Source organism: Fragaria vesca, linkage group LG4 (assembly GCF_000184155.1).
Source record: "Fragaria vesca subsp. vesca linkage group LG4, FraVesHawaii_1.0, whole genome shotgun sequence".
Classification (NCBI taxonomy): domain Eukaryota; kingdom Viridiplantae; phylum Streptophyta; class Magnoliopsida; order Rosales; family Rosaceae; genus Fragaria; species Fragaria vesca.
Window position 1 is genome coordinate 18,909,187 of NC_020494.1, and position 13,422 is coordinate 18,922,608.

At 39.5% G+C, this 13,422-nt stretch overlaps 2 protein-coding genes across 2 annotated transcripts; both read left to right on the plus strand.

Annotated features, from left to right (window-relative positions):
- The first annotated feature begins 4,614 nt into the window (after nt 1-4,614).
- LOC101311955 (probable receptor protein kinase TMK1-like) lies at nt 4,615-8,319 on the plus strand. The gene is made up of 2 exons (XM_004297361.1): nt 4,615-6,793; nt 7,529-8,319. Exons 1-2 carry the CDS (start codon nt 4,657-4,659, stop codon nt 8,062-8,064), a joined length of 2,673 nt encoding a protein of 890 aa, XP_004297409.1. The 5' UTR covers nt 4,615-4,656; the 3' UTR covers nt 8,065-8,319.
- Nucleotides 8,320-8,882: 563 nt separating this feature from the next.
- On the plus strand, nt 8,883-12,390 carry LOC101299763 (probable receptor protein kinase TMK1-like). The gene is made up of 2 exons (XM_004298443.1): nt 8,883-11,094; nt 11,855-12,390. The coding sequence occupies exons 1-2, from the start codon at nt 8,883-8,885 to the stop codon at nt 12,388-12,390; spliced, it is 2,748 nt and encodes a 915-aa protein (XP_004298491.1).
- Nucleotides 12,391-13,422: the final 1,032 nt, after the last annotated feature.

Here is a 13,422-nt window from a genome sequence, read left to right on the forward strand (position 1 = left end):
AGGTAATGGAGAAGAAGAACAAAATCGGCTAAAAGTCTCTTAATCAAAGATTGACACTGCAGATGAATAGATGACTACGCAATTAATCACAAAATTTCAATTCAACTCAAAGGCTCAAAGCAAAGCAACGATAAGATGGTATGACCCAGATCCCACTTTAGCCTCCTAAATAGGATGTTGTGTTTGCGCAGTCGTTGCCACATCTCTTCTTCTTAATTTAATGCCTCTGATCCGACTCTAAGAGAAGAATTTGTGTTTGCTGAGTTTATTATAACAAGGGCAAAACTGGAAAATACAGGATAATTTTTAATTGCTGGGTACATCTAGCAACACCCTTTCAGAAATATTTCGTTGCCAATAACGCTTGTTATTTGGGATAATATATTTGACGCAGTAAGATCGTTGTCAATTGTGACACAATTTCACGTTCCCGTTAATGCTTTTAACACCTAATTAACCCAACTGATTTTTCCCTCGACTCTCTTTTGTTCCAAATTTCTTATAACAAAACTGCAACACTACATATTTTCTCCCTTTTTTCAATCTATATCTTTCTGCCACCCTAAACTTCATCATTTGCTCTCTATTTGCAGTCCTTTTGATTAGGTTGGTGATATGATGTACATGCTCCATTTTGATTAGGATTCCATTACATACTCTTCAAAAATATGTTTGATATATGATAATCTATGTAAAAGAATTACAAAGAGCTCATTCCAAGAAGAAAATAACAAATTATGAGTATCATCTCTCATATAGACCTTTATTAATCTCGTGTTATTATTTCTTGCACATTGTTACTGCTTTCTCAATACCTTCCTCCACAGAAAAAGGAAGGAGCAGGAGGACCTTTAGCAGCACATCTATATTCACAACAACTCATGTAACAAACTATAGATACAATCTCTTGACCAGGGTTACATCTAAATCTTGGAAGGCTAGCAAGGCAGTCTTCAAATTTACTGCATGCCCAATTAGGGGGCTTACATACATTATCACCGCTTGCCTGGGCTGCATAATGAAAAACAAAACTAAGAGTTATTGTATATCTTTTTCCCCTCAAAGTTCATTTCAAAACTTAATAATTAACAATAACGAAAGTTTTAGAAAGAAAACTAGCTAGTCATATATTGCTCTGAATTTGAAGACATGCATTTGAGTTACGCAACAAAAAGGTAAAAGAAAGTTTACCAGTACATTCAGCAAAGATCATAACAAAAAGAAAACTAAGCACGACGATGGAAAACTTCGACACTGCCATGACTGTTTTTGTGTCACAAACAAACAAGATATTCTAGTTATAGTACTGATGAACCGATATCTTCCGCAATGTGTGAGAAACAATGATTGAGATATGCTCTTAATATACTGAGGAACATGATGTTACATAAACTAGGAATTATAACACATATCTTTGAAAATGGAATATATCATCATACAATATAAATTCTTAAGTGCGCTCTTAAGTGCAAACGTTATTACATCCAATCCAAACTCTATTTTCTTTTTTGAAAGGGGAATTCGACGTATATTTTTGCTAATAATGGTGTTGTGACTCACTATGTCTTTGTTGAACTCGCAGTTCTAATATGTATAGTTACTATAGCATGGTTATTCACCTATTTTGTATTCGCTCATCCGAGCATCAACATGTTTCACTTGATTTATCTGCTCGATCTGTAAGCAATATACTTATGTTGGTGAATGGTGATAGTCTCCTCATTTCGTGTATTGTTTTCCAAACTGATATCTACACTTGGTGATATGAAACGAGCATATAAAGCAACAAAGTTTACATTTGCCTCCCCAAAATGAATGCCATGCATCATCTTGTTCGAACTGGCATTAACTTTGTTTGAGGTTTGTACCAGGCCTCTCGATCTAATGTTTCGAACATTTTTCTTTTCCTTTTCAGGGTTCGTAAGCATAAAGTGCATAATGTATAAATTACCCATTTGAGGAGTGTTCCATTTGTAGCTTTTGTGGATTTCGGATGGCAGGACTTAGGAGTTAGGACCAGAGAAATTAAGCATCTTAGTGACTGTTGTTTGAGCTGAGCAGGTTCAGCCGTTTAGGTGTGTTTGTGAGTTTGTGTGTGTACCTATAATGCATAATGTAAGATGCTCTTAACATACTTAATTGTACGTGTTGAATCAAATACTAAACTGCAATACACACTCACAAAGTTGTGTCTTACTCTTTAGTATTCGTGTTTTATGATTACAGTTTCTAATTTTGAAAGCTGTGTTAAATTATGAAGAAGAAGGAATTCAAACTACAACTCATCGAACATTACAAAGACAAATGTGATTGAACATTTGAACTAAGTAGGTCTAGATTGCTCTTGTATGTATAATCAATCACATCGATCGTAAAGCCGTTTTGAGTTTTGACCATAATATTTCATGAAGGAGTGATATACAATTACAAAAAAAAAAAACAATTGTAAATACAGGGCATCAAGATCGTCTAAAATATAAGCCCAAATTCATAAAGGATAACAAAAGGTTCCTAAACACCCAAAAAGGATCGGTGTTCTCCATATTGTCAATCTGTAATCACAAATTCCAGATCAAACATCAATATCCTTTCCATTCAAGTGAGATTTATTCCCAAATAAGGCCAACTTAGTTGTTAGCTGGAAACCTTGAAGTGCTATGCACCTTAGGAAAAACTGACTAGCTCTTAACTTGGAAGATTGAGACGTTCACATGCAAACTAGTTAAGATCGAGTAAACCGATCATTTCCAGACTTGAATCGGCTCTTGGTGTATACACAATAAGTTATAGATGATGAAGGAAATGCGAGAGATGCTCCAAATCCTCTAATTCAATCGTAGGGTTACTATGGCTTCTAATGACGTTGGTTGGCGATGATCCCAGATGGATTCACACGGCAATGTGTTGTCAAATTCATGAATAAAATACCTACTAAACTATTGCTAACCCCACTTAGTAACATCCGGAGTCCACTGAAATCATGCATTTTTTTGCGCGAACAAGAAACAATGGCTATGACTCCTATGAGTCAAGACTCAAGTCACATTTCATACCATACGAGAAAGACTTGATCTTCAATATTGGAGTCTCTCACTTGCCAACATAATTTTACACGTGAACACCATAAAAGAAGAAAACCAAACTAAACCGAGAAGCAACAAATATAAACCGACGTACTCATGTAGCCAATGAAATTGCTCTGTTGACATCACCAATGTGGTAAGGACTTGAAACTGACCGAAAAAACGTTCAACCCTAACTATCATACATTTTTAGTTTATGTAATCGAATATCGAAAACATCTCTATGACTATTTTATAACATGACAAGTCCGATTTCACCAATGTCCTCACTTATGTAGACCTGTAAATGGACCGGATCTCGATCCGGACCCGCTCCGGATTCGTGATTTTTAAACGGGTTTGGATCGAAAATTAGACCCGTTTATCCGTTAAGGACCCGGATCCGTTTTAAAATAATTAAATAATATTTTTATAAATATAATATCATTGATAAATATTAAATAATATAATAATTATTTAGATAACCTAAACATCTAAATTGCGTCTAAAATATGATCATTTTATGAAGTTGAAGGTAACTAATGTCTATATTCTTTTTATGCTCTTTGTTAAATACATTAGCAGTCTAGTATTTTGAATATATTAGTTTATTGTCAAGGAGTATTTTGGCCATCTAATTCGACTTTTGATGTAAACATTTATTTTGTTATAATATTTCATTAGTGTTTTATGAAAATTTATGATAAAATTAAGAAATTATTATTTATAATTTGAAAATATTTATTATTATAAACAGATCGGATTAACGGGTCGGGTATCCGTTAACCCGCTGGATCCGGATTTGGATCTAACTATCAAAGATCCGACGGGTAACGGGTCGGATCCGGATCCAAAATTTCTATTACGGATCCGAATCCGGATTTAGGTCGATCCGCTTCAGATCCGGTCAATTTACAGGTCTACACTTATGTGAGCAAATGAACAAAGAGTGTCAAAAAAAGATGGAGCTTTAAAAGACGTGCCATAATCCGAAAAGTGACACCACACTTGGAAAGCGAAGTGGTTGACAGCGTAGAGTGGTGCAAAAGTAGAAATACGTAATTGAGCGGGGGAGCTTTTGGAAGAGGGGAGCTTTTGGAAGAGAAGAAGAATTTAAAACCGCCTGCGGAGATTAGGAAAAGAAAAATCTCACACGTAAAATCGTTATAGCGGCAAAGATGCTGCCAACTGTTGCTGTGTTCTGGTTTTTTGTTCAGCTAACTCAAGCTGTAACCCAAAATATTTGTTTTTCCATAATATCCCATAAACGCATTCAAAGCACCCGAACCACCTCACAACCCCAAAAGTTATGACCTTCCTTTCCCAGTTTCCCATTCCCTTTTCTTCTTCTTCTTCTTCCCCCAAATTGTTACATAACCCCTAAAAAATTCTACCCAATTCATTGTAATATACAAAAGACTCGTACCCAATTCGTGTCAGTCTCTAAAGACTGTTTCTTTTGATACACTCTGTTTTAGATTTCCGGCTTCAGATGGGTTTCCGGGGTTGTCTTATTCTCCTCCATGTCGTGTTTGTTTTGATGTCAGTGTTGGCGCCAGTCCGGTCACAGTCCCTTAGGCCAGACCAAGATGCCATGCAAGATCTTCTCAACGGCTTCAAATCCAAGCCACCGGCGAGCTGGTCCCCCGGCACCTATTACTGTGACTGGAATAACACACGATGCGACAAAGATGGCAAGGTGACCATAATCCTAATCAAGGATCAAGGCCTAACCGGTTCACTCTCTCCGGCGATCAGAAATCTCAGATCTTTGACCCGCCTCGAGCTTCAGGGGAACCAGCTCTCCGGACCCTTCCCAAGCCTTGCAGGGTTGTCATCCCTTCAGACTCTTTACGCCCATGGCAACCAGTTCTCTTCTTTCCCCTCCGACTTCTTCTCCGGCCTCACTTCCCTTCGGGATTTCGTCATCGACAACAATCCGGCCGCGGCGTGGTCGATTCCGGATAACATCAAGGAGGCCACACAGATGGCCACTTTCTCCGCCACTAATGTCAGCGTTACCGGCAAGATACCGGAATTCTTTGGCAGCAGCTACATGGTCAGTTTGACTGATTTGCGCCTCGGTCGCAACCAGCTTGAAGGTGGATTGCCTAACAGTTTCTCAGGTTCCGGGATTCAGACTCTTGAACTGAATGGCAATAGGCTCAATGGCACAATTGATGTGATACAGAACATGACCAGCTTGCAAGTGCTATGGTTACATATGAATGAGTTTACTGGTCCTTTACCGGACTTTTCGCAGTTGAGCAGCATAAGCACCGTGAGTTTGAGGGATAACAAGTTCACGGGTATTGTTCCTCAGTCCTTGGTGGATAAACCCCTTGCGGTTGTCAATCTGACCAACAATTTGCTTCAGGGGCCGACTCCCAAGTTTAAGGATACTACTCAAGTGGATATGAATAACGGTAATAGCTTCTGCACGAATGAGACGGGTCAAGAATGTGATCCGCGTGTTACTATAATGCTTTCGATTGCCAAAGACATGGGTTACCCTGAAGAGTTTGCGGAAAATTGGAAGGGGAATGATCCTTGTTATCCTTGGCCTGGCTTGACATGTTCAGGAGGAAACATCACCAGAGTCAACTTTCAAAAGAAGAGTCTGGCAGGTACAATATCCTCTAACTTTTCATTGCTTACATATCTGACAGATTTGAGACTCAATGATAATTCCTTGACTGGGACTATACCTGTGGAGCTTACAAAACTTCCAAACCTTAAGAATGTTGATTTCTCAAATAATAGACTCTATGGTAAAATACCTATGTTTGGAGATGGTGTGGTTGTGAAGTTAGAGGGAAACCCTGATATAGGTAAAGACCAGCCTATCACACCTACGGCTCCTAGTGGTGGAGGTGACAAGAAATCCAACACTGGTGTGATCATTGGTGTTGTTGTCGGATGTATTGTTGGATTGGTTCTAGTTGGGGCTCTCGTCTTTTGTATGCTGAAGAGAAAAAAGAGGCGTTCTGGTAAAGTGCAAAGTCCGAATTCGTTGGTTATACACCCTCGTCATTCTGGTGATCAAAATGCTGTCAAAATTTCAGTTGCTAATACGTTAAAGAGCAATGGGAATGAGTCTGTCAATAGTCCCCCGAATAATGGGCCTAATGACATTCATGTTGAGGCTGGAAATATGATTATTTCTATCCAAGTTTTGAGGACTGTGACCAATAACTTCAATGAAGATAAGATATTGGGAAAAGGTGGTTTTGGAACTGTGTACGAAGGAGAATTGCATGATGGAACAAAAATTGCCGTGAAGAGAATGGAACCTGGTGTGGTAGCTGAGAAAGGCTTGCATGAGTTCAAGTCTGAGATTGCAGTTCTTACTAAAGTCCGACATCGCCACTTGGTGGGACTTGTTGGATATTGTCTGGATGGGAATGAGAGGCTTCTTGTCTATGAGCACATGCCGCAGGGGACTCTTAGTAGACACTTGTTCAACTGGAAAGAAGAAGGCCTAGAGCCACTTGAATGGACTAGAAGACTGACCATTGCCTTGGATGTTGCGAGAGGAGTTGAATACCTGCACGGTTTGGCCAACGAAATCTTCATTCATAGAGACCTTAAACCTTCTAATATATTACTTGGAGATGATATGCGGGCGAAAGTGGCAGACTTTGGATTAGTTCGTCTGGCTCCAGCTGGGAAAGCCTCGATTGAGACAAGACTAGCAGGAACATTTGGTTATTTGGCTCCAGAATATGCAGGTAAGGTTCTTATACTCCCTATTCTCTTCAACTAGCAAATTATTTTCTCTGTGTGATGTGTGATTGGTTATTTATGTGAATTATATTGGTCAATGAACAAGGTCAGTATGAACATTATATCTTACAGCTGATTGTGCTTTAGAGAAACTAGCATAGTTTCATCACTTTAGAATATCAGTGTTCATCACAGGTTGAAAATATGAAGGTTTGGGACTAAATTCTGAACTTTTGGTATTCTGATCAGCCACATGTAGGACTAATCCAAATTTATTACATTTTGGATGTACTAACACTTCTAACAGTGTGCACATTCTGAAACAATATGAATTTTGGCATGTTAAGAATGCACTAGTTTACAATCCAGACGGAGTCTGAAAAATAGAAAGAAGTTGATCAGGAATGTGATAAATACAGACCTATTGATAAGGTTTGTATATGTAGCTGGCTTCTTCACCTTTGTAACCAAACAACTGGTGATATGTTTCGCTGCAGGATGTTTTCCTTTCCTGCGGCCCTTTGATTAAACTTGATTGTCTTCCATGTGTGTCTAACAATGAATTTCTTATCTGGGTGCTAAATAATTGTCAAAATTTTATATTAAACAGATGCTAGACACTCTTCTGGGCATCTGTTTTCTTCTCTTTCTTCATGCTAATAACACAGCAGATTATGCGTAATGTTTGTTGTACTTGTTCCTTGTATCATCAAATAATAACAATATTTTTATGGTATCAGCAACCGGACGGATGACACTGAAGGTAGATGTGTACAGCTTTGGAGTAATATTGATGGAGTTGATCACGGGTAGAAAAGCAATTGATGAAAACCAGCCTGAGGAGAGTTGTCACCTAGTGACATGGTTTCGTAGAAAGCTTATCAAGTCAGATGCACTCCTCGAGATTGTTGATCCAACCATTGATGTCAATGAGGAAACAATTTCTAGTATTAACACTGTTGCTGAGCTTGCCGGTCATTGCAGCGCAAGGGATCCGTACCAAAGGCCTGACATGAGTCATGCAGTCAATGTACTTTCTTCACTTGTTGAGCAGTGGAAGCCATCTAAACGAGACGATATTGATGAGATGGACGCAATCAACTTTGATGTGCCGTTAAATGAAGCAGTAAAGATGTGGCAAGCTGCTGAGGGCAAAAGCAACATCGATGAATCTTCATGTTCATCAGTATTTCCTAGTGGGGATGTTACCCAGGCCAGCATACCTAATCGGCCTTCTGGATTTGCAGAGTCGTTTACATCATCAGACGGGCGGTAAAGACATTGAGATCGAGTTGCCTTGTGGCTTGTAGTGTAGTTTATTCCTTCTGCTCCATGTTTGCTCTTGTGCTTTCCTGATCTGACAGGGGATACATTTTCTTTTCCCATCTTTAGCTCACATTAGTTTAGATTAGGCATAATGTCGATTTAGTCATGTCCGACATGTTTCGTTACAAGGAGTCGAGGAACACTTGTTCTGCAATCTCGCAATCTTCCTTCTTTTTCGATTCAAAGGTCTCTGTTTCCTCCTCCTAACAAAAAAAAAAAAAAAAAAAAAAAAAAAGTACTGTTTCAGTGTTCGGGCCAAAATGCACAATATGTGACTACAACCCTTTTGTGTGAAATACATCTAAAAGAGTACTAGTAAAATTGCTAAGTTGGACAAGAAAGAACATACAGATTTTGTTCCTAGCTATGATCACAAAATAGTTCAGACTATTATCTTTACATACCAATAATTTCCTGTCTTTACAAATGGGTATAACCTTATCGTGTCGTGATGTTTCTAGTGTATTTGGTTACATACATAAATAAATAGATAAGAAATTCGGTAATAACATATATTCATGAGAGATGGTGTTAAATCACACTGATTAAGATCTGTGACGAGTATATCACAAGCGAATCGTTGCGATTGATTTTTTCCAAAACAAACATGCCAGAATTGAAAACGCATTCAAAGGCACACAAACCACCCCAAATTTCTCACTTTCCTTTCCATCTCCGCCTCTCCTTCTTCTCAAATTCAAACCCTAGAGCTTGTCACGAACCACATAAACCCTAAACCTACACCTTTACAGACACACCACTCCAAACATGGCTTTCTGGGGTTTTCTCTTCCTTGTGCTCTCACTTTCAACCCTGCATTCCCAGTCCCAGAAGCTCTGCGAGGACCAGCCAGCCATGGAAGCCATTCTCAAGTCCATCACACCAAAACTACCCGATAAATGGTCGTCTGGCTCCGATTGTTGTACCTGGGGCGCAGTAGGTTGCGAGAATGGGAAGGTGACAGCTATCATGATCAAAGAGCAAAACCTCTCCGGCTCTCTCCATCCCGACATCAACAAGCTCACTTCTCTGCAGCGGCTCCACATTATGCGCAACAATCTCACAGGCTCCTTCCCAAGCCTACAAGGCTTGTCTCAGCTTACGGAGGTTTACGCCAACGACAACAGCTTCACATATTTTCCGGATAATGATTTCTTCTCCGGCCTCGATTCCCTTGAAGTATTCCGCGTCGAGAACAACCCTTTTCAGGCGTGGAAGATTCCGGATAGCACCAAGTTTGCCTCCAAACTGACCACTTTCACTGCGAGTAGTGCAAACATTTCTGGGAAGATCCCGGATTTCTTTGACAACATGCCTAGTTTGGTTACCTTGCAGTTAGCCTATAACAATCTCGAAGGTGAACTGCCTGCCAGTTTTTCAGGTTCCGGGATCGGGACATTATGGTTGAACAACAACGATAGGCTCAATGGGACTATCTCTGTGTTACAGAACATGACAGGGTTGACTCAAGTTTGGCTACATGGGAATGAATTCACAGGTCCTTTACCAGATTTTTCACAGCTTACCAACTTACAGGATTTGAAATTGGGGTCCAACAAGCTTACGGGGATTGTTCCTGCCTCTTTGCAAAACCTCACTTCGCTTCAGAATGTCAGTTTGTCTAGCAATATGCTTCAAGGACCTATGCCCAATTTCACTGGCGGTGCTATTAATCAAGTGGATGTGACATCTAATAACTTTTGCAGAAATGATACTACTACATGCGATCCCCGTGTGACTGCATTGCTCTCCATTGCCAAAGACATGGGTTACCCTAGTGTTTTTGCTGATAATTGGATAGGGAATGATCCTTGTGGGAGTAGTCATTGGACTGGAGTTACATGTTCAGGAAAAGGTGACATTACTGTTCTTAATTTTGCCAACATGCGTCTGACGGGTACGATTTCTTCCAGTTTTTCATTGCTTACATCCTTGAATAGGTTGATAGTTAAAGATAATAATCTAACCGGTACTATACCCCAAGAGCTCACAAGTTTACACAACCTTGAAGAACTAGATCTATCAAACAATAAGCTTTATGGTAAAGTACCTAGTTTTCGAGAAAATGTAGTGGTAAAATTAGGGGGAAACCCAGATATAGGCAAGGACAGTCCTAGTGGCACTGCTGATGGTGGAGGTAGCAAGAAATCCAAGACTGGTATGAATGTTGTAGGGGTTGTTATGGGAGGTGTAGCTGGAGTGCTTCTACTGGTGTTACTTAGTGTATTTCTGCTCAAGAAAAAACAGAGGGGTTCTGGTAAAGTGCAAAGTCCAAATGCATTGGTTATACATCCTCATCACTCTGGTGATCAAAATGCTGTCAAAATTACTGTTGCTAACAGGGTTAATGGCATTGGGAGCGAAAATCGCAGTCCTCATGACATTCATGTTGAGTCAGGGAATATGATAATTTCCATCCAAGTTTTGAGGAGTGTGACCAATAACTTTAATGAAGATAAGATATTGGGAAAAGGTGGTTTTGGAACTGTGTACGAAGGAGAATTGCATGATGGAACAAAAATTGCCGTGAAGAGAATGGAATCCGGAATGGTAGCTGATAAAGGCCTGCATGAGTTCAAGTCTGAGATTGCAGTTCTTACTAAAGTCCGACATCGCCACTTGGTGGGACTTCTTGGATATTGTTTGGATGGGAATGAGAAGCTTCTTGTCTATGAGCACATGCCGCAGGGGACTCTTAGTAGACATTTGTTCAACTGGAAAGAAGAAGGGTTGAAGCCACTTGAATGGACTAGAAGACTGACCATTGCCTTGGATGTTGCCAGAGGGGTTCAATATCTACATGGTTTAGCCAACGAAATCTTCATTCATAGAGACCTTAAACCTTCAAATATTTTACTTGGAGATGATATGCGGGCGAAAGTGGCAGACTTTGGATTGGTTCGTCTTGCTCCAGCAGGGAAAGCCTCTATTGAGACGAGACTAGCAGGAACTTTTGGTTATTTGGCTCCAGAATATGCAGGTAAATTTCTTGTACAGTTATACTCAATATTCTTTTCAACTAGTGCACTGTTTTCTCTGTATTGTATGATAAGAACTCCTTTAAATTATGTTGGTTTAGGAGCAGGGTCAGTACGTATGACATTGTATCTCACTGATTATGCTTTAAAGAGATTATCACTGTACAGTTTAATCACTTTAGAGGATCAATATTCATCACAGGGTGGAAATTATTAGAGGTTTGCCTTGAAAATATGAGGGTATTGGGACTAAACTGTAAAGCTTTATAATTCTGATCAGCCACATGTAGGACTAAATTAAAGCTAGCTGCACTGCAAACAAGCTAAATTTCACAACATTGCGCACATTCTGAGACAGTAACAATTTTGACATGCCAAGAAGGCACTAGTTTGTAATCAATAGGGAATGTGAACAACGCAAGAAGTTAATCAGGAATGTGAAGAATACTAAGAAGGATCCATGAGGATGAATTGTATATGTAGCTGGCTTAACTTGGAACCAAACATTTTGTTATATGGTTTTGTACAGACATTTTCCTTTCCTTCTGCCTTTTGATCATGAACGTCTTCCTTGATAATCTTCCATTGCCTTTCCTATTTGCTATGTGGTAAACAAGTATCTAATGAACAAATGCTAGATGCTCCTGCACTTTTGTTTTTCATGCTAATCAGTAGTTGTGCGTATAACTAGGTTGTTTACTGTTTTATTATCATTTACTGAATATTCAAGGCAATAAACTCTCAACATTGTTGTGGTATCAGCAACTGGACGGATGACTCTGAAGGTAGATGTGTACAGCTTTGGAGTAATATTAATGGAGTTGATCACGGGTAGAAAGGCAATTGATGAAAGCCAGCCTGGGGAGAGTTGTCACCTAGTGACATGGTTTCGTAGAAAGCTCATTAAGACAGAAGCATTCCCAGAGATAGTTGATCCAAGAATTAGTGTCAATGAGGAAACAATTTCTAGTATTTGCACAGTTGCTGAGCTTGCTGGTCATTGCAGCGCAAGGGAGCCGTACCAAAGGCCTGACATAGGTCATGCAGTCAATGTGCTTTCATCGCTTGTTGAGCAGTGGAAGCCATCTAAGCAAGAAGATTTTGATGAGATGGATGCAATCAACTTTGATGTGCCGTTAAATGAAGCGGTAAAGATGTGGAAGGCTGCTGAGGGAAAAAGCAACATCGATGATTCTTCATCCTCATCTATATTTCCTAGTGGGGACTCTACCCAGACCAGCATTCCTAATCGGCCTTCTGGATTTGCAGAGTCGTTTACATCATCAGATGGGCGGTAAAGACATTGAGGGTTAGCTTTGTGGCTTCTAGTTTTGTTTATTCCTTCTGCTTCATGTTTGATCCTCTTGTGCTTTCCTGACTTTGTTGTCAACTTATAAGTCATATTGGTTTCAAAAGTTTGATCTGGTACATTAGACCTTGTGGAAATGGCTAGTAGACAGAATTATCAATGACAAGTAAATAAGGTGATATTTAATTACAATCCTTAATTTTTCTTGGACTCGGTTTTAGAAGTTTAATCACCATTTTCTAAGAAACGTAAAAGCTGAGATGAAGCAGAAATCTGCTAATGTAAAATTACCAGAGCTGTACATATTGTATTAGCTCGTTTGAGTCGTTTCTTATGGCCGTGAATAATGTATCACTAGAGCAGGATATACTGTATTTCTGTCTACCGCTATATTTGTGAAAAAGGGCAATATGATTTGATGACAATATTAGAACTGGGAGTAAAACTAACATCATAGCTCTGATATATGCTGTATATTATCATTGTTTAGGGAAGTTGTTGACATCATGTAATATGTGATGGGTCAGTCAATCCCTCCTTAATTGGAGGTTGAAATTCATGTGGCTTTTTACTACATGAGGAAAGCATTGGTTGCTATAGCCTTCATGACCCATTCAATAAATGAAGGCTAGTTGCTATAGGAATAGCAAAGTGGGTAAGAAACAAAGCTACAATTCTAGGGTGGTGGTGGCAGCAATTCTTGACAATGGGAGGAGACATGCATTAATAAGGATGCCAACATTGAGCATGAATCATGGAAGAAACTTGACATTGCATGGCATTGCATGTTACATAGATGAGATATGCATGGAGCCAATTGCCTATATATAAAGGCATGAAAGAATGAAGCAACAAACCCAAGGCAGAGACACAAACTAGCTAGAGAGAGTTTGTGTGATAGTAGTAGTGTGATCCTCACTTGAGTGTTTAGTGAGAAGAAAATTCCTCTTGAGAGAGAGAGAGAGAGAGAGAGAGAGACAGAGACAGAGAGAGAGAGAGAGAGAGAGAGAGAGAGAGAGAG